The 25,495-nt window shown below is 38.8% G+C and overlaps 1 protein-coding gene across 2 annotated transcripts in view; it reads right to left on the bottom strand.

Moving 5' to 3' along the window:
* ror1 (receptor tyrosine kinase-like orphan receptor 1) overlaps positions 1 to 25,495 on the bottom strand; it is a 124,840-nt gene that overhangs the window by 9,796 nt on the left and 89,549 nt on the right. For both annotated transcript variants that reach the window (XM_075485807.1, XM_075485806.1), the window contains 5 exons: positions 23,048 to 23,338; positions 22,815 to 22,848; positions 2,832 to 2,962; positions 810 to 1,127; positions 184 to 429 (listed from right to left, as the gene is read on the bottom strand). In XM_075485807.1, coding sequence (XP_075341922.1) covers positions 184 to 429; positions 810 to 1,127; positions 2,832 to 2,962; positions 22,815 to 22,848; positions 23,048 to 23,338 — 1,020 coding nt within the window. The remainder of the gene's footprint in view (positions 1 to 183; positions 430 to 809; positions 1,128 to 2,831; positions 2,963 to 22,814; positions 22,849 to 23,047; positions 23,339 to 25,495) is intronic.

Consider the following 25,495-nt stretch of genomic DNA (forward strand, 5'->3'; position numbering starts at 1 on the left):
GAAGAAAAATGGGCTTTTTGAGAAAGGGGCTTTGAAACTATATGAGCTGAGACCATTCCAGACAGAGGGTGACAAGAGGTGCTTCAGCTATACACAAGTATGACACATTTTTCACATTGAAACACTCAAACCCATTTGAATTAATACCAAAATTACAAATTGAGAACATAAAAATATACTCACCACAGATGGGAATGTCACAGAGTTCCATGCGGACCCCTTCGTCCAGCGTGAAGCACCAGGGAGCCTCATGTTTGTTTCCTGGGTTGCGGCAGTATGAGTGGCCCCCGTTTAGTTCTGCGTAACGAACTGCCAGGTAGGTGTGGCTGTGAGGATACTGGGAGTTCCACGGCTGACACTGACGCCCCGATTTGGTCTTGCTGACTGTCCCTCTGTAGTCTGCGCCACTGTTGTTGTAACACTTGTGATCTGGAGGGGAAAAAATTCAGGGGTAAACTACCTGTCCAGAACCAATAATGAGTCATTTTAAAACTAAAAAAGGAGTTGAAAGAGCACAAATGAGGGGTAATAGTAAATGATAATCATACTGTGTGTCTGCAATGCATAAATAAGGAATAAATTCCCTATATTAAATGATTAAATGTTCATTTTTCTGCTTCTCTAATGTGGTCAACAATGATTTAATCAAGGTTGAAATAAATATTTGAGATCTAATACATGAACAGATTTTGGGGAAAATAAAACATTTTCTAAAGCAGTTTTAAAATAGCTCTGCTGAGACAACAGTGACATATTATCAGCAGCAGTGATTCGGTAAAACATTTAGTCAAGAAGAGAAAAGGTCTTACTTTTGTTGATGGGCTCGGCCATGGGGATTCCGATTCTCAAACAGTTGGCACTCTGTGGACTGTCAGAAGCAGCCAAGTCTTCACAGTTTGGCAGTTTCAGTCTCTTCAGTATAAGTGGGTTTGAGCGGGCAATGATGTACTCCGTCTTACACAGATCATTCTCTAGGATTTCACACTCGTCCTTACACAGGTCCCGTGGTTTGTCAGTGCCTGAGCTGCGGTCGCAAGTCGGGAAAGCAAAATGGCAAAGGGAAGGGATGGCAAACTGGGAGCAACGATCGGACAGATGATTAGATGTCCCAATCATGGTGAAGGCAGCTGGGAGCAAAAGAGGAAAGAAGATTTGAGTGTTAGAAGAGAAAGGATATAATTACAGACTCTTGACTTGGCTTAAAAAAAAAAATACTTTTTTGCAAATGAGATGGTCTGACATCCAAATCTTTCTGAATTTACCCTCAAAATGTTGTTTAACAAGGATAACTTAAAAAAAAATATTACATGTGTTCCATTAAGTTATCCCCATTTAGATAAATCATAATTATTAGATTGAAATGAAAAATATAGCCAAGGTTAACAAGTTTTGTTTTTACAAGCCACACCCACCATAACTCATTTGGGCTCTTTGACCATCTGCATATGAATCAAATAAAGACTGATGAAGAAAACTGTAGATTCAAATGTATGACTCAAAGGCATAAAGTTATTGTAAACACATGCTTGTCTTTGGCTGTCATTATCAATGAGGCAGATATATGCAGGGTGGAAAAGAAGACAGGCGAGTAAAAGGTGGATAAGTCAAGTTGGCAACGATCCAAACTTTTCTGCAGCACATACTGCTTGAATAAAATGATCATAAAGATCAATAAAGATGGCATTCATTTCAAGATGCTGAATGTGGATGTCCTGGCTATTGCATTTATGATTAACAGTCCTCCTGTAAGCTTATTATGATTCAATGGCGGCATAAATCTTAAGTATCCCTTGTCCTTGATGTTTTGGATTAGTGTGGGTTCATGGGAGCTTTTGTTTAGGGGATAAGCTGACAGCTGCATGGATGTAATCAGTAACCTTCACATTAAACTGACCTCTGAGGATATGCGCATGCAAATACACAAAACACAGAAGCAGAGACACATTTATAACGTTATGGAAGTGTGTGGGCCATGTGTGCTCCTCACAGAGTGGAGACTATGGTGAACTTCCTTTGAACTCTGATGTCCAGCTTTCTTCCTCATGCATAATGATTAAGAATAAAAAAATTCCGAAGGCTTTCATTGGTTTAGGATATGCCGAGAGGCTGCTTTAGTAAGTATAAAACAGCTTGTGGAAGATGTGTGTGCACTAATAGTTGAGCTGGTGGATTCACTTGATGAAAGCGGTCTGACAGACAAAAAACACCTGAGAATAAAAACAATAAGACTTTACTGAAATAGCAGGAAATACAAAAAAACCCCTGATAATTAAAACATGTAGAAGTATAATTATTCCTACAGAGAGGAAATACATTGATGCAGTTTTAAGCTGCACCATAATGAGGATGGGTCAGGAAACGAGGGCTAGTAAATCACAAGTGTGCCTAGTGATTTGATCAGTTTTTATCTAAAAATAAAAATAAAAATATCAAAGCAAACAAACAAACAAACAAACAAACAAACAAACGACACAGAATAAAATTCAGATTCCAAATGACTTTGCAATGAAGTTCTCAATCTGCCAATGAAGAATGTGCATTCACTCAAAAACAACTAGATGATCCAGTATTTACTTTGGTCTGTCTAAATTAGATTTTTTTTTAAATATCCTTTTCATTTGTTGACACAAGTTGTGTTCAACATTTCTCCAAAAAATTAATAAAACAAGTAAGATACTTGAATTCAAACTGCCACTGTGATATGAAAGTACATGCGTATTAAGAATACGTGACCTCTATGATGTAGAAGTCTAAATAAAAAAAAATAAATTTTTTTTTCTTCTGCAGAAGGAAGATTCAGCCCACTAAAACTGCAGGAGGATTTTACTCACCTGTGATCTGGGTCTCAATCTCACCCTGCATCTGTAGCGAGTCGACAAAGATGCTGCGGTTACCGATGAAGCGGGCGCAGGCTATGCCTCTATACGGCTGGCAGAATCCCTCTTCATCAAAATCCTCCCTACTAGGAAAACAGAAATGAGACGAGAAACATTGAAAGTTTAAGACAAGGCAGTGAAAACATAGTATAGTACAATATAGTACAGTGTTAAGAAATGGCCACTAGAGGTCAGTCCATGTTTGATTATTTGTGCACAAAACTAGTTAGACTTCTGTCTGAGGAAAGGCTGTTTCTTGTTGCTGCCTTTGTTTGACTAAAGATAAGTCACACTCGTGTCAGAGGCAGAGATTTTAAACACTCACACAAATCACAGCTCACAACACAGATGGAGGGATTAATATTTGGCCGTTGAGTGAGATGATTCCTCTTATGGCCGAGAAATGTCATCATAGTTCGTTATTTGAAACGCATGCAGACAGCGCAATCATGTTTATACAACTATTCAACTTTTACTTCATTTGGGGAATTTCCTTGTGAATACAGAAACTTTTGCCCTTTTTAAACCCACTTATCCCTCTCCACCTTTCTCATTGTGCCTTGAGCTTTCACCTTTCTTGTTCTATATATACACACATAGACACATACGCACACAAACCACTCGCCCACGAGCGGGCTATCCTCTCAGTGTGAGATCACTCAGTCTTGTGCTTTAAGTCATGCCATATGGGACTTTAAGACCAGGCAAAACCACAGTACATAGTACAGGGGAGTACATGATGCCACCACGCATAGACGCACATTATTGGCTGACGTAAAGTACATCCTCATACTTCAGACACCGCGGCTTGAGTAATGGTAAACAGAAGCACTCCCTGTGAAAGTGACCAGACTGTAAAATTCTGGAAAATGCAATAAATGATCAAGCACTCACAGTTTTCAGCTGTGAGTGCTTGAATTAAATAATAAAAAAACTCATTACACATTTTCACTGTAAAAAAGTTCTATTCTAAATAGTAATACAGTAAAAATAACATGTTCATTCAACCAAGGCTACTTTTCCTTTTCTATAATTCACTGCTGCTTCCACAACGCAAACAGACCGCCTCACTTCTTTAAGCTTCATGCTTGATCTTCCACTCAAGCCTGTTGGCTTTGCTGCCGAGGTTCAGGTAGTTTACAAGGGACGTAACAGTGTGTGAATTACACCAATTAGTAGTCCACAGAACGTAAAACTGCTCAAAATGCTTAGATGCAACCAAAAACAAGGTGACAAAGCTTCAGGCAAGCACACACAGATGCATGACTGTCCATGTGAACAAAACTAGCACACACACACACACACACACACACACACAGCCTGAGTGACATCAAAGGTGTGTACATTTGGTGTGAGTCAGGGGTCATTAGGTTTCCTTTCTCTGAGGAGTGTTAAGTGACTTAAGGGCCAAGGTCAGCTCCTTCCTACCCCTTACTGTGCACATCTAAATGGGCTTTCCAGACATTGAGACACACACATACACACATAAGGCTATAAAGCAATGGTTTGGATACCGTCAAATCCACAGATATGTCTTAACGTTACTCTTTTTGCACGTTTAAGCAGATGTTAAGATGTGAATTCTTACCAAAAAATGGATATAAGTAAAAGTGATTTCATGTTGTGGCGTGCCTGCAGAAAGCTTAGCACCCCTTCAACAAACCACAGACAGCTTCATCTTCAAATATTCTTCATTTGTCAAAAAGCGCAGTCTCCTTAGGTGAAAATCCCACCAGACCTTAAAGCTATAAAAGGAGAGTCCTGTAATAAAAAAAGCTACCACTGTGAGAACCAGTTGAATATTTTGAGGGACCTATGATTGATTTGGTCGTGACTATTCGACTTGTGATGAGCCAGAATATGAAAAGGCAGCTAAAGCATGAGAAAACACAAACACAGGATAAAGAGTGAGGGCTGGAGTGTGTCCAGGCAGCCCAGAGGTTAGTGCGTCACAGAGGATGGTGGACACACACATCCATACTAACATGAAGCCACACACAGACAAGTAAATGACAAGGGAGAGGAGACGATCCGCCACAACTCAGCCAGATCCCTGTGGGGAAATTATAAGTCTGGCCAGTCTGAATGCCCTCAACCGAACCAGCTCAGCCCAAATCACGAATTGCCCAGCACGGCTCTCTATGGTTTTATTTCTTTCCCTATTTTCCAAATCAGCTTAGATTCCTACCCTTGCCTATGAGCCGATTAAATTGTCTGTAAATGACTTATAACATCAAAAAGAGAAATGGTTAGGAAAAAAGACCTCTTTAAGACATCTGAGGTTTTGTGAAACTTTTTCGTCAGTCTTCTAACCATTTATTTGTGTGCGCATGTCTAAGCTATCCCAGGCATGAAGAGCCAAGTGCGGTTGCTATTTGTGTAAACAGTGGATAGCTTTTGGCCTTTCATTTTACACACCAACACCACGGGCGCTCAATGTAATGTTTTATAACAGTTAATTACAAGGAAAGATTTTTCCGCTGAGACTCAATCTACAACAGAGATATAAAAAGAAAGGAGAGCCTCACCACAGAACCTATGTGAACAACAAGGTACTGAGGACACCGACTGTCCAAGCAAATTTTTTCAAATGTTCTTATTCATTTAGGAGTGCGCTTGTTAAGGAGTGATTGCTCTTTTTCTCGCACTAGCCACTAGGGTTTTCTGGTTGCAGGGTAAGCGTTTGCTGTTAAAGAAATTGTGGCTATCTGCAGTTTTTTTTTGCCATCAACAACCAAACACATGCAGAAAAAAAGCAAGCGTGCAAAGCAATCACTATCTAGTCAAGACAACATAAACTATCAAATTAGAATCACCATGGTAATGCTATGGGATGTACAGATTAATAATAATCAATGGCACTGGGTGACTTTATATGATAATTGCATATATTAACTGTTGAGATATTTAAATTTGACAAAAGCGGCAAACCAACCACTAGATTGACTTGCTCTCTGCAGCCAGGCTGCAAGATAGTGACAACATACATATATAACAAAGACCAAAGAAAGAAGAACAGGCATACCAGTATATATGCAGGCATTATAGTCTGGCCTCATGGTAAATTATGAAGTGGACAAAAGATGGAAATTATTTCATTTTCTTCATTTGTGCAGATGGACATAATTTGTGGATCCATTTACATTGAAAGACAGGCTTGTTCAAGAAAACAAAATCTTTAGATCACATCTGAGGACAATTTCACAAACTGCCATGAGACCAGGTTGGGTGTTACTCTATTCACTGTGAAATATGCGCACGTCTGAAGACAAAAGCTTATACAACAGAAACTGATCACAACAGGCTACTTTAGGTGTCTTTTGATTGATCCTTGACCAAAATATTTCTTACTGTATAGACGCAGATGTATCAATATCATGAGACAGGCGCAGCTTTGATCTCAGAGGCAAGGGTTAACGGTTGATGACAAATGTAAAGTTGGCAGGAAAGGGAGTTTTCTGTTGAGAAGGTAAATAGAAGAAGTGACTCTGCACTTGATCATCCTCGAGGAGAAGCTGAATTCAGCAACAAAGCCAAAGCATGTGGATTCTTTCAAACTCATAATCGATCAAAATGTCAAGTCTTCCTTTTTTCTTTCTGTCTGTGGGACCAGCAAACACCCACATGCCACCTTTCTCCCGCAGAGACTTTGCTTCACTTTCAGCTGCTGCAATCTTTCAACACATATCTTTCATGCTGCGCTGAGACACGGGGGAAAAAAAACCAACAACTTGAAAGGAAAAGATTCAGGGTATAGGACAAAAGATAAAAGAAGAGAAAGAAAGATGTTATAAATGATCACCTTTGTTTTTCCTATCCTGCTAGTTATTTATTTTTTATTTTTTTAAGTGATCAAACAGTGCAAGAGAATCAGTCATTTGGCAGAATTGGTTTTAATATGGTATATTGGTATATAATATTGGTTTGTATGATAATTACAAATCAAGCACTTGGACTTGAGTCTGTTTTGTAGTTTTATTGTGAAACTTCAGGCATGCAAGTAAGACAGATTTAAAATGAGAACATGGTTTCTAATGTTAAACATCTATAAAGACACCTTAAAAAGTGTGTGACATCACTCTGTTTTTCCATAACAAGCAAACAAGCTTTGTTGAGTCTCCTCTTTGGTTTAGGTTTTGATAAAGAAAAGACGTCTTGAGGATGTTAACTTTCTCATCAAGAATCTGTGGGCAGTGATGACTGGTTTGTGTTGAATTTGGGGGTTTAAGGATTGTGAAATTCAATGCTCTTTGTTGGAGGGGAATATAGAAAGGATGGGATTTAAGGGTGAGGGGTGGATCCTGATGACATTTAAGATTTTAGGGTTTTCATTTCCAGGAGCTGCTGTGGGTGCTGAGTGAAGAGGAGATGCGCTGCAGGCAGCATGAGCTCACAGCTGTTGAATCCTGACTGGGGATGCCCCTCAACATGTGCAAAAATACTTCCCAAGTTTAAAAAATTTATACGGTTTAAATGCATGACGGCAACCACAAATTTTTTATAATTTCTTTCCATCTCTGTGAAGTGTGTTCAATTTTGAAACAACAGGGAGCTTTAAATGGGCTTTTCAGCAATGCCAAACTCAGGAAGTGTGTCCCATAATACGCAACTGACCCGGTCGTTTCCATGTTGTGGTCTTCCATTCATTGTCAAGCAGGGGGAAATTTACCAACGGACTCTTGGAAGTTGCTTATTCAACAATTCACACTTTTAAATGGTCTTCAAAGTAAAAACTTCCAGCAATTTGCAATAATATTGCTTCATCCATAGCAGAAACAAATGCAGACAAGATGTTCACTTTGATGGACTGCACATGTCAAACTGTTACTTATTTGTAACAATTTGAGGGTGAATGACTGTGTACATGATGGCGTGTTGTAATCAACAACAAATTAAAAAAACACTTGCAGAACTTCAGTTCATGGATGAACTGCAGAAACAATAATGACTGTTTTCAAGAGACTGACAAACACAAAAGATGAAAAGAAAACAAGATCTGTTTTGTATAATTCTCTTTACAGTCCTGAAAGGTATCGCAGAATTTGAACTGAGTTACAAAGATAATTTAGAATGTTGTGAAAGACTTTCTAGTCCTGTTTTATTTATGAATTGCTAAAACATACACACACACCTTGCAGCAACCAACAATAATTGCAGGGCAGTGATTCGTGCTGCTCCCCCTGCACTGGCATACATTCACTCACAGTACAACTCCTGGCCGTGTGGTTGCACTTTGTAAAGATCTCTCACTGACAGGCAGCCAAAACGGCCACCAGAGGCTGAGGTTGACTGGGATCTGTGGCTGCCAGTGGCCCATGACCACACTGGAAATGAAGAGTGAGTGAGGGCAACTAAGGCGCTGTATTAAGATACAATGGAGAAAGAGAAGCCCCTTTGGGTCCTCATGTTACTACTGCTCACTGACAGCAACAATGGAGGCTTCTGTCAGAGTGAAGGAGTTTCAAGGCAAACTAAGAAAAGGCAAGAAAAGGAATAAGGGATTGATCTGAGGCGTTGTACTCTCTTCTCATTAAAAAAAAAAAGATCATGTGTGATGTTAAGCTCAGAAGAGAAAAAAAATCCCTTTTCTTCAGTACTGGAATAATAAATTCCAGTTTGACTCATGTATTCATCAGTTTGGAGTTTTATCAGTTGCTAAAACTGCAAAAGCTATCATAAAACTATGAAAAAGGAACTTACTTCTCGAGAAAGTTATCACATTATCAAATGTCACATAAACAGTGAAGTAGAAAAGGCACAGATGTGGAATCCAAATTCTCCCAGAGTTGAATCAGGCTCAACCTTTTCTCCTTGGATACCTCAACTCAGGCTTGCCTCATTCCAATTAATGAGCCAGTTTCATTCTCAACTACAGTGAGTCTGAACATGTCCTACATACATCGTAATCTCTGATCATGATGAATATACTGTTGTTGTATCTACTTCAAATAAGCAAATGTTCCTGCTGCCAGAAACGTAAAGTGCGTCACCTCAAGTCAGTCTTAGGTATGTTCCCAGAAAGGCTCTTGCAGGCACTGGAGCAGTAAAATCTAAAGCTTTAATGAAACAGCCTATAGTTGAATTACTCTAGTAAACATTTATTTATGCCAACACTTCACTTAATGTAACTTGAATGCCGATCTAATATAAAACACAAAATGACTTCCAGATATAGATGCTGGTGTTTGATGTGTTTGACTAAAGATTTGTTATAAGACTTAAAAGTCATGACTGTGGAAGTAGCAGAGGGCTTTTAATAACAAGGTTACCACATACATGGTAATTCAACATGCAGGAAGGGACCCTACATCAGTCATGTCAATCCTCACGAAACTCCTGACCTGGTGACATCACTTTCCCCCGAGGACTGCCAGGAATCATAGGTCCAAATGTGCGTGGACTTAGGGAGTAAGGGTGTCAGTCAGCCTGTCAATTAGGATAGGAGGCAATACGTTTCTGAAAAAACCCTAACATAAACCCAGTGGTCTTTAGACGGACACATACAAACAAATGGAGCATGAAGGTCAAACAGTAGAATCAACTTCTGAAGAGCTAAATATGATGAGGGTGGGGAGCTTTGGTTTGACTAGTCACATTGATAGGGAAGATCTGGGAAACACACAAAAAAACATGATCGTGAGATGTCACAGAGATAAGCAATGGAGGATAAAAAAAAGAGAGCAGGACTTGATAACTAGTCTTGCAAAAACTATGTCTCCATAAAAAGAACCTGATAATTAACATCAGTTAACCAGGAGGGATTCATGAGAAAGAAACAGGGAAAAAGAAATGTTCTTCAGAACTAGAAGTGGAGTATAAGAAGGTTTTACTCCCTGGATGGCAAACTCGACTTGTTTTCCATTTTTGTTGCTGTATAAATTCCTTCACTCAGCTTTGTGTTGATAGCAGAAAACATCAGTGTGGAAATAATAACAGCAAAAGCAAAGAAAGTAGAAAAGACTGAACACAATTGCCATGAGCAAAGCTCCTTCTATGATTTAGACGGCGAGTATACACCCCTCAACGCAATCTCACTCACATTTTCCTGCATGATTTACGACAGCCTATTGCAGAGATCACAGATCTCAATCTCAACATACAAAGGCAGACACTTAAAAAAGACAGGAGGACACATGTTTTGGCTGACTGGCTACTGAACAGGCTTCAGGAGCAAGAACGCACAAGTTTAAACATGAGCAAGGCTTCCTGAGGAAAGCAGAATAATCCTTGATGAGTGTGATTAAGAGTCGCTAAAGACATGTACTGAGGAGAAGGAAAATATTCTTGTACTCTGGGGCCCCTAAATAATCCCTTTTTACACCCACTGCTGTCAAAGGTGTCTGTAGGACACAAGAAAACAAACAAAAGGGGCTCATGTTTGTTTAAAGAATATCCACCTTAAAACAGATTCATACAGTAGTTAAACAAAGCTGTGGATCAGCTGTTGGCTGTATGACTATGTCTGGTGGACGTCTGGTTTTCATGCAAAATCTTTTCACTTTTTCCATTTGACAGAATTCTTGTCTCACCGGGGTAAACTGCAGCTAAAATTGTCCAAAATGGGGCATTTAACCAATTTGAAATAAACAAAGTAGGCTTTGCAGTGTTGCTAAAGGGTGGTGGTTTAGACTACATTGCTCATGGTTAAATTCAGGAAAGGAATAGAAAAAGAAGTTGTCCCTGCTGGAGACAAACCATGAGGAGGAAAAACAACAAGAACAACTTCAGTGGATATCCACAGGAGGACGTCCTCCTTTATCTGGGATGACTGGGTCAGTCATGCTTGTTTGCCAACATCAGACCAAAAACAGCTGGTGAGTAGCATCATTTTAATCTTTGCCAGGTCAGATGCAAATTGCAAAAATGTTTCAATGCCCCTAATGCATTCAAGTCTTCGAAACAAACAAAAACCACGTCAAGCGAGCATATAAACTTTTCTGTGCATTAGTGAAACTTTTTTCTCTTCTTGTTCACATCTTCTAAATGTGACAGCAGTGGAAACCTGGCCAATGAACACTAATGACTTTCTCTTGATTGGACAAACTTACCTTAAGCAATATGAACTGAATTTAGGCATGGTGTCTGTAATTTATACGGATTATGGACAAGTAGTACGAATATCTCTGGATGAAACTTGAGCAGACAAACCAAACTAAAGGTTTGTGGACAAACCATAAGTATATCCCAATATGTCATCAGAAAACATTTCATTTAGTACACCACAGATCTCAGTCAGCCACGGTAGTGACATTAATCTCTCACTCAAAGACAACTTGTGTGCGCCAAGTGATACTTTTGTGGAAGGATTACAGGGAGAACTAAAAAAGCCTAAAAAAAGACAATTTGTACAACATAAAGACGAAATAAAGTGAAATAAAAGGCAGCACAGAACTGCACTGTTTTACATTGTTGCAGCACATCTACTCTAATTCAAATGAACTACAACTGGAGCATGCGACAGGTGCACATTTGTACTTGAATGACTAGGTTTTATGTAACTTCACAATTTTTATCAACAAGCTACTTTACATATAAAGTAAGAAAATCTGCAACTAATATACAAACAAGAAGACAATAATTAACAAAAAATAGCAGCAAAGAAGAGTAACAAGTAACGTGTTTCTGTAACAACGCTACTTTGTGTGGCATCATGACATCTAACAATTTACTTTTACCAATTCAGTGTGTAGGAGGGGAACTTCACAGAACATACTGTTTCATGCTAATATATTACAAATTTCTATAATTACTTGTAAAAATGACCACAATTACCACTTTACAAGGCAGGGATTGATACTTAGCTCTAATGTAAAAGCATTATGAAACACAGCTGGATACAGATATAAATTGCTGGAAATCTGCAGTAAATTTAAAGCAGTTCATTACAGAGGAGACTGTATTATTACAAACAAATGTGACTGATTAGCACAATTTTAACTTTGTACAAGGGCCAGAAAAGCACTCTCACAACACTGTCACCAATATTTTAAGTGGGGGTCAATATGGTTTGTGTGACTGTCTTCCGTTTTGCATGTTCAAAGGGAAACAGATTTTAACTTCTCTGCTGCTTTTCAGGGTACAGCTCTAATTTCTAAATGTCTGTGTTTTGAAGCCATTCTGAAACAAAAGAATTCTTTTTCACTCAGTTAAACCCACCGATACACACCGATCTCTCTTCCTAGCTGACCGGTTGACCAGAAGAGCCCACCCACATGCCAGCCTCTAGGGACCAATTCAGGTTACACTGAGAACAGATATCTATGCAAATAAATACTTAGTTTTTGTAAAGACAAAACCTATCTGTGGCTGAAAACACACATAAGGTAAAAAAAATTAAAATGTGATCCCATTTGTCACCAAGTTCTGGCAGCTCATATTGTACCTTGCCACATCCATATACTTCAGTTTCTGGCCATCAGATGTGATTCAATTTGACTGTTGAAATGGTCTTGGGGGAATTAAAGATAAACATACTGGATAAATTGGGTAGGACAGGTGTTTACAATGTTAAAGGACGGGTTAAAAATGATGACATTTTATTGATTAAAAGTTAGCTTTTGTCATTTAATCTATGGGCATCTCAGTAATCATTTCTTTTTATTTTCTTTGGTGTGCGAGTGTGTCAATCTGTGGTAATATCACTCAGAAAAGCAATTCCATGGTTGTTGCAGCTTCACATTCAGATGTATTCTTAGCGAAAAGGAAGCCGAATGAAAAGAAAGTGGTTTTATTGCAAAATGCCCTCTAGTCATATGCATGCAATTTGGGGGGCGCCAGGACTAATAAATACAAAATTGATTGATAAACTGACTCCTACTGATGGAGGAAAAGGGCATCCTTTATCAACTCTCTCAACATCAAACTGCATTGATCCTGTTAAGCTCTACAAATTACTAAATATCCTCTGGCATGCAGGTTAAAGAACCCAACTGCAAACAAAAGCCTCTATTTATACCTTGAAATACTCAAGGTACACTGTAGCTGTCTGTTTCTGTCACACACCACCACTACGGGAAAAGAAAGAACACTTTCTGTGCATACATATCTGCATGTGTATGTCTCTTTTCTGAGCAGAAGAGTGTGTGTGCGTGAGAGGTTTAGGGCAGAGTTCAGGGAAACCCCACATATCCAATCTAGGCCTTGAAGCCCTCAGGGAGAAACTGTGAATTACAAAAAAACACACACACACACACACGCACACACACACACACACACACACACACACACACACACACACACACACACACTCTCTCTTAAACCACAGACTTTACCAGACCTGACCTTGACCAGACCTGCCAACAGGATCGCCAACAGACTGACACAAGGGAATCTGGGAAACAGGAAACAGGAAGTGGGCCATGTCCAAGCTGAGAGTGAAAGCTCTGTTCATAATGAGTTGTGTAAGAAACTCGCTGTGTGTGGCAAAGCGTGTTAAGACAGACTTGCGGCGTTACTATGGACTAATAATGTAAATTGCTTTAATGGTTAAAGCCCTCCTCACATCCTGACAGTCCCCGAGTGTGTGTGTTTGCATGTGTCGGCCTGCATGCATGTGAAGCGCCCCCCACCCCACCACCACCAGGCAGCATTTAGCAGACAGGCCACCAATCTAGTGGGTGGGGGCTGCAGTGGGATCTCTGGTTTCAAACAGTGCCAGTGCCCTGAGACCAGGCCATGTCAAAGGGCCCGTCCCTGATGAGCCATATTAGGACCCTGATCTCCAATCAATCAGCACCACCCTAAAAAGAATTCACAACAAGACGGCAATTAAGCCCCACAGAGGACTTAACTAAACATGTGTGAGAGAAGGCTTGTAAGAGTAACTGTGTGTGCAGTTCTTTGACTCAGTGTTTTATGTCTAACTGCTTGTGGGTAGACGCTGCAGTCTACTCCGGATGTGCAAAGTAAAGGACGGATGGTAAAAAAAAGCGCCAGTATTATGCCTTTGCCTTTCACAGTTTTAGGATATACAAACTATTAACAACTTAAAAACTCTGCATGAAATGAATGCAAGCATGAACAGAACGTCATTTTATAGATTTTGCCCAGTAGGTTTCATCACTTCATTTTCCATGTTTGGCAGACAGGTCCTAGACAATTTGGGGATCTTGCAAAAGCTACTGCCTTTGCTCTCAGTTAAACTATGGGTTGAAAGGCTGTTGTTGGCAAGTTCGAACAATAAGGGTTTCAGAAGGAAAGAAACATTTCCTCAACTGGAACCCAAAAGTTAAATCATTTTTGGAGAACCCCTGTGTGTTAGTTTGATGTGTTAAAGCAGTGCTTAAGTTGATCAGCATGGAGCAGAGAAGTGCATTCAGTAATGGGGTGGGCCTGTCATCCCCCTCACTTTGAATGGAGTGATGCTTGTGGTGTGGAGCAAATCATCATCAGTCCTGGCCAACATCTGAGAACCACAGCGGTGTTGACCCTGGCACTGAGGCTAGCAGGAGTGAAACCGAAATCCAAAGTTTCTCAATACAACACACACAAGTTCTAGGTCTGAGTTAAGGGCCTATTGTGACCAGCACACACTCTACACTGTGGGCAAAGAGGTTGTTGAGCGGATGAAGAGGCTGTTTTTTAAAAAGGTGGACTTGAATTTCAACTGCATCACTCTCTGACTAAAGTGTCCCTAAAGGACACTTTGGTGTCTCATCTCAAATTCTGCACACATGAGAAGATTGAGTCTTTTTTTTGTTTTGTCATAATCTTTGTGCTGATCACTTTTTAGGAAAGTTGTTACCACATGGCATCTGTAATCATGAATCATCAAAAGTTAGTTGTAAAGCTTTGGCTGTGTCTAAAGTAAAAAAACAAAGAAGAACTAAAAAAAAATAAAAGGTCCACTAGTTCTAAAGATGAGATTCAAACGATATATCTTGATTGTGAATTATGTACAAAAACCTGATATATAAAAAGCCCAGTCTTGCAGTCACTTTTGAGAGCCATGGAAGCAGTTGATGCTTTTACACTTTTGTATAGATTAAAGTAATAAGATACAGCGCATTACTTTGTGAGTGTAGAGGTGGAGCTTGAGAACTTGGTAACAGACATCTCTCCATTTCTGTCTTGGTGCTAAGCTAAGCTAACTAGTTGCTGTGGATCCATTTAGCAAGCAGGTTTAACCACCTTTTAAAAGTAATCTCTTAAAAAAAAAAAAGGGGGGAAAAAAGCAAGTAATAGTGTTTTTTTTTTTTTTTAAGACTGCAGTGGGGATCAATAGGCTACAAATAAAAAAAAAAATACATGGAAATATTTAAAAAAAAAAACCTCAAAGCTAACATGAAACATGAAAGCACTACATAATACCCACAGGAGGAGGGGGGGTAGTAGGAATAAAGGAAAAAAGGCATTACTATGAGCCAGTGTACTCAATAAACATGAAAGGAATTTTTGCTGAGCACCTGATATATTGAAGGTGCTCTATTATATTGTTAAACCTGTGCGATTGTGGTACGTTGTATAACTGAAGTCAGTAAACTTAGCTTTGCCTCCAGGTCTAGATGTTGAGTCATGATAGAGGTCAAATCTTTGCCAAATAAAATCCTTTGACAGAGTCTCTTTAGAGAACGCAATCCAAGAATGCACCTATGGGGCTTGTTTTTTGCATTATTACCAGTCTTAATAATTCTTATGCTAATTACACAGACATTGCAAGTACAAGCCTGCCAGCTTCAGTACACTGGGTATATAAAAAAATAGACTGTAAATCAGTCAATAATATTATGACTGCCTCACATATGTATTTTAATTATACTTAAGCAAGCCTGAGCAAGATTTAGGATAAACTTTGTGTGACATCTTCAAATCTTTACACATTAGTGAAATTACTTCCTTAAACTAATTTGTCAATCAACGCCAGCATCACAGAAGGTGAACGCACATGCTACGGTCCTGTCTATACAAAGCCAAACTAGTCCCTTGTTTTTAACTTTTTGATTCTTGAACTGTATAATTGGATTGTCGGGGAGCTACACACATCTGTTCCAAGGTCAATTTAATCCAGTGTGTTGACAGCTGGCTAATTACAGAGCCATCTGCAGTCTGTCGGTTGTTTTCTTGCCACACAGTCCCATGTTGATATGCAGGGCCAATGTTCATTCACCCACAATTTGAGGAAGAACTTACACCAAATGTGTGTTTATATTAAATTGAAGTTAAACACATCTGATTGGAGTAATCACTCTGAATCATCAAGTTACATCCAAAAAAGATCTCAACTGGCAAATTAATTGCAAACTCACAAAAAGTAAATAGGAGGTCTTACTGCATTACATAGATGTTGATATACAATACTAGTAAAAAGTTTGAACACCCGCACTCATGCAAAATGAATGAGTACTAATATCAAAACCTTTTACTGGTGCTGGACTTAGAATACACAAGATTTAACAATCCACTGCTCTTGAAATTAGGTTTGAATTGGCACCTTGCATTTTAATATCAAACAAATAAAGTGTTTAAAGCACACTAATGAAAAACACAGCAGAGCACATCTTCTATCTAACGGTCAACCGTCCATTTCTTAAAAAGGATAAAATGTGGAAGTCAGTAACAAGAGGACTGAGGATGAGCAAGGAACACAGAAAATGCCAATAAAAACAGAAATAGAGGATCTGTTCTGTGTTAAACTTGCCGAGTCTTTACTCTTCAGCACAGGGTCGGCTGAAGAGCGAAAAGAGGCACAGCGCAGGGAAAAACCAAAAAGCAGCTATTTTTGTAATTGCTTTTTTTTGCAAGTGCTGAGAGAAAAGTGGTGGGGAAAGTTTAGAGAAATTTAAACAGCCTCGACAGCTAGGGTGTAGCAGTATTAATCTTTTCAAACAGGGAGAAAACCCCACTATTATAAACACAGACAGAGACTCCAGGATCAGCGGCCCTGTTGCATAAAATCTGTTTATGGCTGCTGTCAGATTAAGAGCTTCTATGTGCAGTTTATCAACATTTTTGGGAGCAGCAGAAACTAACTCCAACATATCATAACCTTTAAATTTGATCCTGCTGATTGATTTATTTAAAAGTTACATTTGAGAGGGTCAGATACAGTACACAGAAATAAACTAACAACACCTATCCAATGTAAGCATCATACATTCGCCATCAAACACCATTAGTATTTATCTGGAGACATGTTTCTACTCATCTAGGTATGTAATACCACCTATTTGCTCTCATACAGCTGAGGGAAATATGCAGCATTTTAGCTGCTAAATACTTCAGAGTGTTCACCAGGTAGTTGCTAACTTTGTCTGTTTGCTGCTTGATGCAGAGCAAGTTCTGTATAAAGAGGTCTTGTGTCCATGAGAACAAAGACAGCAAATTGTGGGTCAAAACTCAGGAAAGGGGAAATGCAGTTTGTGGATTTGGTGCTATAAGCACCCTTCTCTGCCTTTATATTTAATATTTCTAACAGCATTTCGAACACTTCTAATATTTTTTGCAGCTTATGGGCAACACATACATCAATGCAGTGTTAAAATAAAGTTATTTAAACTAAAATTCTGTACAGTTCAGGTTATGTCTCACCTTCAAGCTTGAAATGTTTCTGATCAAACTAAATAACCTGGGTACTTAACTGAAAACAATATAGAAAAGATTTAAAAAAAAAATATATATATATATATTTAAAAAGTGTAGAATCTCATCAGCAACAGTTTTAGGCTGTTCTGTCACACTGTGGGACTTATTAGCTGCCTCTGATCTGAGCTTAAGGCTAAACCGCCCGTCAGCTAATACAGCTAATCACACCTGAGCACCGCCGACCCCACAGGACCTGGGAATCAAAGAAAAACATGCAACCCGGGTGTTAATGGTACCATCCTCCTTCTACTCTGCTAACACTGTTTTCTTTCACTCCCTGCACCCTCCCACTGTCTCAATCGCACTGTTATTTTTAAATGAACAAAGTATGGCAGCACAAAGAGAAAAAGCAACATTGGCCGATGAGACTTTTCCGACTCGCCGACGCTGTGTTTAGTTTGGCTCTAAGAAAACATCTCCCTGGAGGCAAGAATTGAAGGTATGGAGAATCTAGAGAAGGAGTATCTATAAACGAATGTGCTTCTTGATTAATGATGACTGGTGATATAAACTGAATCTGAGCTGTATTACAGATAATTTGACATGACTCAGATATAAAGTTCCAAAAGAATGGTTAGAGGCGAGCTATCTGCTTTAGTATATCAACACATTTCCTGCTAAAAGCCAGCACAGGTTGCCAGGAAAATAGTGTAACAACAAAATACAAGCTGTTAATCAGTTAAATCATCAGAGTGGGACTTTGGACTCCCCCTTCTTACTCTAAACCGTAAACCTCGACTGTAAATCTAGGAATCAAGTTTTCTATTTTTCAATTTGAGCATCAGAACTCCTAAATGCTTTCTGGATGTATGTGCCATACTTTGCCTCAGTTGCTTACCACTCCAGCTCTGGCAAACCAGTCACTGCTGGATGATATAAAACATATCAATACTGGTGCGCAAGCAAGAAGCTGTCATCACAGAAACAGACCTACAACTTTGGAACAGTGAGAAATAAAAAAATTACAAGCTGCTGACAGGGTTAAGAAACAGCATTGGATGCAAGGCTTCCCATGTTTGCAGTTTTTAGTATGCAATCTTTGCACGTATGCTAAGCTAAGCTGTCAAATAATATTCTGACATGACATTGGTCTCAATCTTCTGCCATCCAACTTGTTACATTCTGTGTTATATATGTGCTGCGTGTTCAGTTGGTTCTGGTTCACAAGACAGTGAGCAAAGTCGGGAAAGACGACTAAATCAGGAAATAATGTTCACCTGAATAATTTGTGCATTACCCTATTTCATGGGTTTCATCACTAATATCTTTCTGTCTTCACAGGTCTCCAGTTTGGTTCGGTTGTCTTTGTGTAGCCGTTCAAATGTTCTTAACTGACCCCGCTGAATAACACAGCCATCTATTCAGCTGCATTTAACCTTTTCTCATGTGTGATTCTCGTTTTTTGTAACTTCACTTAGACTCGTTTGTGACAAACGCACAAGTTAATATATTTCCCAAAATGTCAAATAATTTCCTTCAGTTAAGAATTGACTTCACTGGAATGTTTTTGCTTTGAGGTCTTCAAGACTTGCCCTTTTAAAATCCCAAAACAATAAGAAAAGGAGAGGCAGCAGAAATAGAAGGCTTTGCATCGTCACATGCCTTCAATATTCAATTATTCAGTTTCTACATAGACAGAACCTGGTCTCAAGTTGGTGCGATTCCCATTTATTCATAGACTGAAAATGAAAATGTTACCTCACTTGGAATAGTAAAACTTGCACTCCTAAACAACTCAAGAGTTCAGATAAAAAGTGTCAAAAAATCTAAAAGCGATGGGAAAGGTTCATGCTTTAAACTCTCTGTAATAGTTTGACTCTTTCCCTGTATAACTTAATCATCCCTGTGCCTTTGTCTTCCCATATTTCATATCTGCGTGAACATACCAGCTACTTTGAACACAAGCTGCCTGGCTTGTGAGGTGAACCCTCCAGGCTGTCGGCTTTCAGTTAGCCTGTGGCTTCTTTCAAAAACCATACCCTCAGTATATATATGAAAACACATACACACACACACGTGCACACTCACAGAGTGATATTCTGTGCACCGCAGAGTGTATACTTTAGCTTAGTGTGGAGAGGATGGAAATCAGAGCACAGACCGAAGCAAAGACAACACAGTGGACCTGAAGTTCATCCTGTGTTCGGGTTCCACAAGGTGGGTGGCAAGACATTTTCCCCCCAAAACTTATAAGTGATATTTGTGGAGAATTTATCCCAAGGAAATGGACTCCATTGGCTAGATTGGAGGTGAGAAGTTGAAAAAAAGACAGAGTAATGCAAGGCAAACATGTATTTTTGATGAAGACTGACAAGTGTCTGCACCAGATGTCTTTCCAAAAACTTGGAGTCAAAGTATAGAAGTTTTGATGCTAGAACAGCTGCAGTATGAGGTAAGCAGGCGCAGGTCATCACTTGTCATCATTAGGTGACCTTGTCTTCTTGATGGCTGCCACCTCAACTTTACAGCTAATGAGTCAGAAGTGACACTAACGATGAGCAGCAGTGACAATCAGCCCAACGCCACTGCAGTTCCATTGCTGTCAAAGGAGGCCCCTGTCTATTAAAGTGAAGTCTGTAATGATGTAATGACTCAGGAGCTCACGACAGTCTTTGCTTCACTACAACATGTTTTTTTTTTTAAAAAGGAACAAAAAACAAAGAGATGTTAATTCATTCAAATTTCCAACAGTGGTGCCTGACATGTTGAATTTTAATCATGAAAACCTAAAGCTTAAGGACCCCAAAAAATGAACTGATGCACAATGTTATTTATTTGACAGAAAACTCAATGAACAAAAGTTTTAGATTTGCACGTGTAAATGGCAGTCCATACAACCTTAATGTTACCCATTTTTCCTTTCATTGATATTCTTTTGATTTCTTTGAGAGCTGACTGTCATCTACAAAGCTGTGGTTGGACGGGAAAAAAAAAACATAAAATCAAAAACACAAAGACGAGGAAAGACAGGCAGAAACAGATGTTTGAGTAGATACATCCTCCAGAGTGTGCACATGTACGTCTGTAAACTGAGTTGTATCAGCATGTGTGGATTTAGTGAGTGTGTGATATCCTCTTGATGCCAGCTGTTTTGAGTCACAGAACACTGCATGGAAAATGGCAGTGAGCCTTGCCATAATGTCACTGGGGGAAAACATTCGGCCTAAGTTCTTTGATCCTTTGAGAATCAAAACGTACAGGGTAAGACCATCGAGTTTTAGCCAGTAACAGTGGAGGGACGTCAAAACAAAGCAAAGCAAGCTTGACAGACTCAAAGTAAATTTTATTATGGACAGCAGTGTTTTTATGGACAAAAAACATGAAAATGTTACGGTGGAATGTATTTTTGTTACATTTTTAAAAACTTTTAGCATCATGTGGTTTTATTTGGTACCCCGAAGACCCACTTCATTCGATGTTCATTCAGAGAGATCAGTGTGTGGTTTGCTTTTGCTGAACATTCAGACAACTGGCAACTAATTGGGTAACTATTAAAGATTATATAACAGAAACCACAAAGACATATGTGGGTAATTTTTTCATCTTTTTATTGCTCATTTCAGAGCAATATTTAATGGAGACTTTAGGGAAGTAATCTCTCCTAATTATAATAATTTTGTTATAACTTTGATGGCAGATGAACATTCACGCTTGCCCTGAAATCAAATGATCAGCACATGCTTCACATGTATGCCTTAATACTACGAAGATAAGTCTGTAAGATGCTATATAGATTTGTGTGTGAGTGACTTTGTCTTTACTGGTGTATAGATCTGTTTGCACCAATCAGTCTACTTGATCCACATACCGACTGTAGCTGAGTGTAAACAGTCCAAATACAAATTTGAACCATGTGAGCTTCAATGTCTTAGTAGAAAAACTCATTCCTGCTTTTATACTTAGTTGGCTACAACTGTAACATGCTGCTCACAATATTCAAAAAGCATCTCCACAATGTGGAGTTTTAATCAGAATCAACCATAAAAGGTCTGTGCTGAGGACATCCTACTGACTTCCAGTAAATTTTAGACCGTATTAAAATTTCAATGCTTGATTTGAAGGCTGCATATGGTCTGGCAACTACTTTTTATTTGGACATGCTTGTGGGCTTTGAAGAAGCCGGACCACTCAAGTCTGGATCAAGTCGCCTGGTTCTACCTCAAGTCTGCGTGGATAAGTTGTTGGTAGCTTTTAAATTGTATTAATGCAAATCGCTCCATCATTATCACAGTATGCATGTTCAAGTGTGATTGTCTTTTCAACTCAGCTGAAAATATAATCTTTTAACTGTCTCTTCCACGTAACTAATTCACTCATTTTAAAAGTTATTTTATTTTGTACTGCTTTTAATGGTTTTGTCTTACAATTCTCTATACTGGACAGGCGTTGGTTTTGATTAGCAATATCTTTTTTTTTTTTTACCTTTAACCCATTTTCAGTGTTAACTAAAAGAAAGTGATACAATAAATTATTTCTTTAACTTGAGACTCATTAGCCTTGGCTGATATTCTGGGAAGGACATGAAATAAAATACATTTTCACTGAGTGCAATCACTCCACCTTCTTATAAATCTAAACTGAACATGTGATGTTAATAAATGGGGGAAAATCCAACTGGAAATGTCTCAATCATTTCAATGACAATTAATCGTTTTGCTATCCACATACTGAAGTTATTATGGATTACACATTTGAAATTGCTCACCCGCTGTGGAACACATTGTGCTTCCACCAAGAGTGCAATATGCTATTATGTTAGAACGTGCAAATACAGTTTGGTTTGCTTTTCAGAACAAAACAGAAAGCAATAACTGTGATGTAAAGGTTCATATTAAAAAATCCTTTAGTCACACAGAGACCTGAACCAGTAAATGGAAAATTACAGACCAGAAAAGTTAGAAAGTGATTGATGTCTCAATGAATACGGTTCATAGCCTTATTTCTCAGAGTAGCTCTCTGATTACAAGCAATAAATTACAGTAGAGGTTTTCCAGTTTTTCAACTGTATCAGCATGTCATCATACGTTAAAAACGTTGCTAATTGCCCTTCAATCTACATATTGAAAAGTTTATTTCTTTTTAGTCTAGTTCCGTCTAGACAGTTAAATCGAACGAATTTGACTATTTATAAATATTTCATTTTAATAGTAAAAACATAAAAGCTGCCCAAGTACTCCCAATTCTTCCAGCAATTTTCAGACTGCAAAAATTGGTCAAAGAACAGACTCCTGCTATTTGCAATCCGTGTTCCCCAACTAAGCACTCCTTTGAAGTACTTCCCTACACTCAATTTTGTAAGTAGGCTACAGTATGAATAGACTGACACAAAGAAAAATGGATAAAGGAAAAGCAACTTACTGGGGCTTTCCTGGCTGAAGTGTAGGGAGTGGATCTGGAAAAGGAGACAAGGGGATTTTTTTACTACAGGATAAACAATATTGCTTCCAGATTTTTCTTTGTACAAGCTGCCAGATACAAGAGGAATCAGCTGGGATGAGTGCTGCAATGAGCCAATTCTTCAGTAGAAAAAGATGAGCAGGATAATATCGTTTGTCTTTTAAATGCTAGATTGGACCACTGAATCTTCTTACCAAATTTGACAAACAGTACTCCTGTTGTGGACACGGTACCCTTAGTGTTGGTGGCCACACACTGGAAGTAGCCTGTGTCAGTAGTGTCCAGGTTGCGGATCCGAAGGCGTGAACCGTACACCATGGAACGGTAGGAGACCCTCCGTGGTTCCTGCACCACAGGGGCATCGTTCTTCAGCCAGCGCACAGCGGGCAGTGGGTTGCCGGACACACGGCAGTGAAGCTCGGCTGTTTGGCCCAGTGAGGTTGTTATGTTGTTCATGGGAGCTTCAAGATGGATGAAGTAGGGCCCTAGAAGACATAAAGATTGTGTGTAAAATGAAAAAAGAGACGGGTAATAAAGACGGATGAGAGGAGAAATGGGAAAATAAGTTTAAAATTAAAAAAACAGACCAACTGCGAAGAAATTCAGGAGAAAGAAAAACTGAGAGGAAAGAGGTTGTATTACACTAGGCCAGGACATAAATCAAACAACACTTATTGTACTACATCAGGCCCAGACGTTAAATAAAAGATGCTGCTCTGTGAAAAGAATGCGGTAAAAAATGTGGTGTTTTCAGAAGCTCGTGTTCAGAACCTGGTTTTGAAAGTTATTCTGTGGTTGCCCCAGTTGTGACACCTAATCTGACATTTCACCAAGGTTGTATGAAGCCAAAAAGTTTTCTTTAAAGCTGCTGCATGAGCTTAAGAAGGATGGCACCTAAGTTATCGTTTGAGATTCTAAGGAGGAAAAAATAATAACTAATGGACCACCGTAACATTTTGTCTCAAAGTGGATAAAATTAACTGTTACTATAACAGTAAATAAACCTTGATCAAGTGTGTGCACTTATGTCCAACTTCACAAATTGTGAAGTTTGTGGGGTATTACTCATACGAACATATCTGTCATTAAAGTGTTCAGAAAAAAGCAAGCTGGAGGGCCACCTAAGAGTTTTTATGTGCAGGAAAACATTGGTGTCAATGTCATAAAAAAATCTTCTGGAAAGTTCCCTCAACCCAAAAACCCATCCTAGGTATGCAGAAATGCCTTTGGTCACTAGAAAACGTCCAAAACAAACAGAGGAGGAAAACCACAAGGAGGGGAATCTTAAACACTCGTCAGATGAACCATGAGTACTTGTGAACAGGAGTTGATGAGCAAAAATAGAAGCACACACCGTTTCAAGCGAGGACACCCACACCTTTAAATCTTCTATATTCTGTATGATATAAAAAGTAGCAAACCTGGTAACTCTGAAGAGATGTTAGAGGATCAATAAATAAATACTGAAACATTTAAAAGTTGGTTCTGCTCCCTAAGAGGAGTTTTCCCAAAACGGCCATTGCTACTTTCTTCACTGCTTTCTCTTTTACTTGGGTAATAAACCAGTTTATCTTAAGTTTCTTTAAGTGATGTCATCAGTTTACCTTATTCCCCTACCAGCAATGCACAAATGAAAGACAATCAGTTTATTATTGTATAACAATGTAAGGGAGGAAATGATTAAATTATTATATTGGATAGAAAACTAATTGGCTTTTTTTCTTAATAAATTGCTGAAACGAATAACCATCAAAATAAATTCTGATTATTCTGTCCATTCACAAATTGGTAAATAAATTGTATTTCATGTTGTATTCTATTTCATAGAATTTTAAATTGGAGGTAGAAGCTGACAGAACCATGTGAGACATCACATAACAGTACACTCAGTGTAGCTGCTTCTACTGTAGATCCCTATCAACATCAGACTGCCAGGACATGTGTGTACGAAACCACGGGATTGAGAGTGATGGACTGTTGAGATACAACCTGACAGAGATGGGAACTATGTCTTTTCTAATTCAATAATTTGTCTTTCTTTGAGTAGCTGAGGTTGCTAATCAGCTGCCAGCATGCTGTACCTCAATGTTTAACTTTGTACTTCACGACAGTACAGTGGATACGACCGAATAGTATTTTTTTTTGTCAAGGACGGTTCCTAATCGAGTGAAATGATCTGGAAGTGTCAGTCATGACAGGAGCTGGTCAAATATTTCAAATTCTAGGGAACGCTTCATTTATTATATAATTTATACATAGGTAACACTTGACCATCATTTCTGAAAGGAAAGGAGAGAATTGCTTGATTATTTTATCCCATTGTACTAACTAACTGGGATTAATGTAAATGTATATGAAGGCAGAAGGGTGGGAGTGAGCAGCTCATGAGAACAGTCTATGACAACGTTTTTCACTTTTGTGGCTTTTTCTTTTTCATATTTGAATGATCAACATTGAATTCCAAGTAATATTTTGTATCTAATTAAACTATATGACTTGTATCATAAGCCTCCATAAACAAAGTATCTGTATTCCAAAAGGCTCTCTCAGGGTACTCCGGCTTCCCCCACCGTCCAAAAACATGCATGTTAGGTTAATTGAGGATTCTTAATCAGGACCCTAGGACTGAGTGTGAGTGTACA

This window comes from Odontesthes bonariensis, chromosome 15 (assembly GCF_027942865.1).
Source record: "Odontesthes bonariensis isolate fOdoBon6 chromosome 15, fOdoBon6.hap1, whole genome shotgun sequence".
Lineage (NCBI taxonomy): Eukaryota > Metazoa > Chordata > Actinopteri > Atheriniformes > Atherinopsidae > Odontesthes > Odontesthes bonariensis.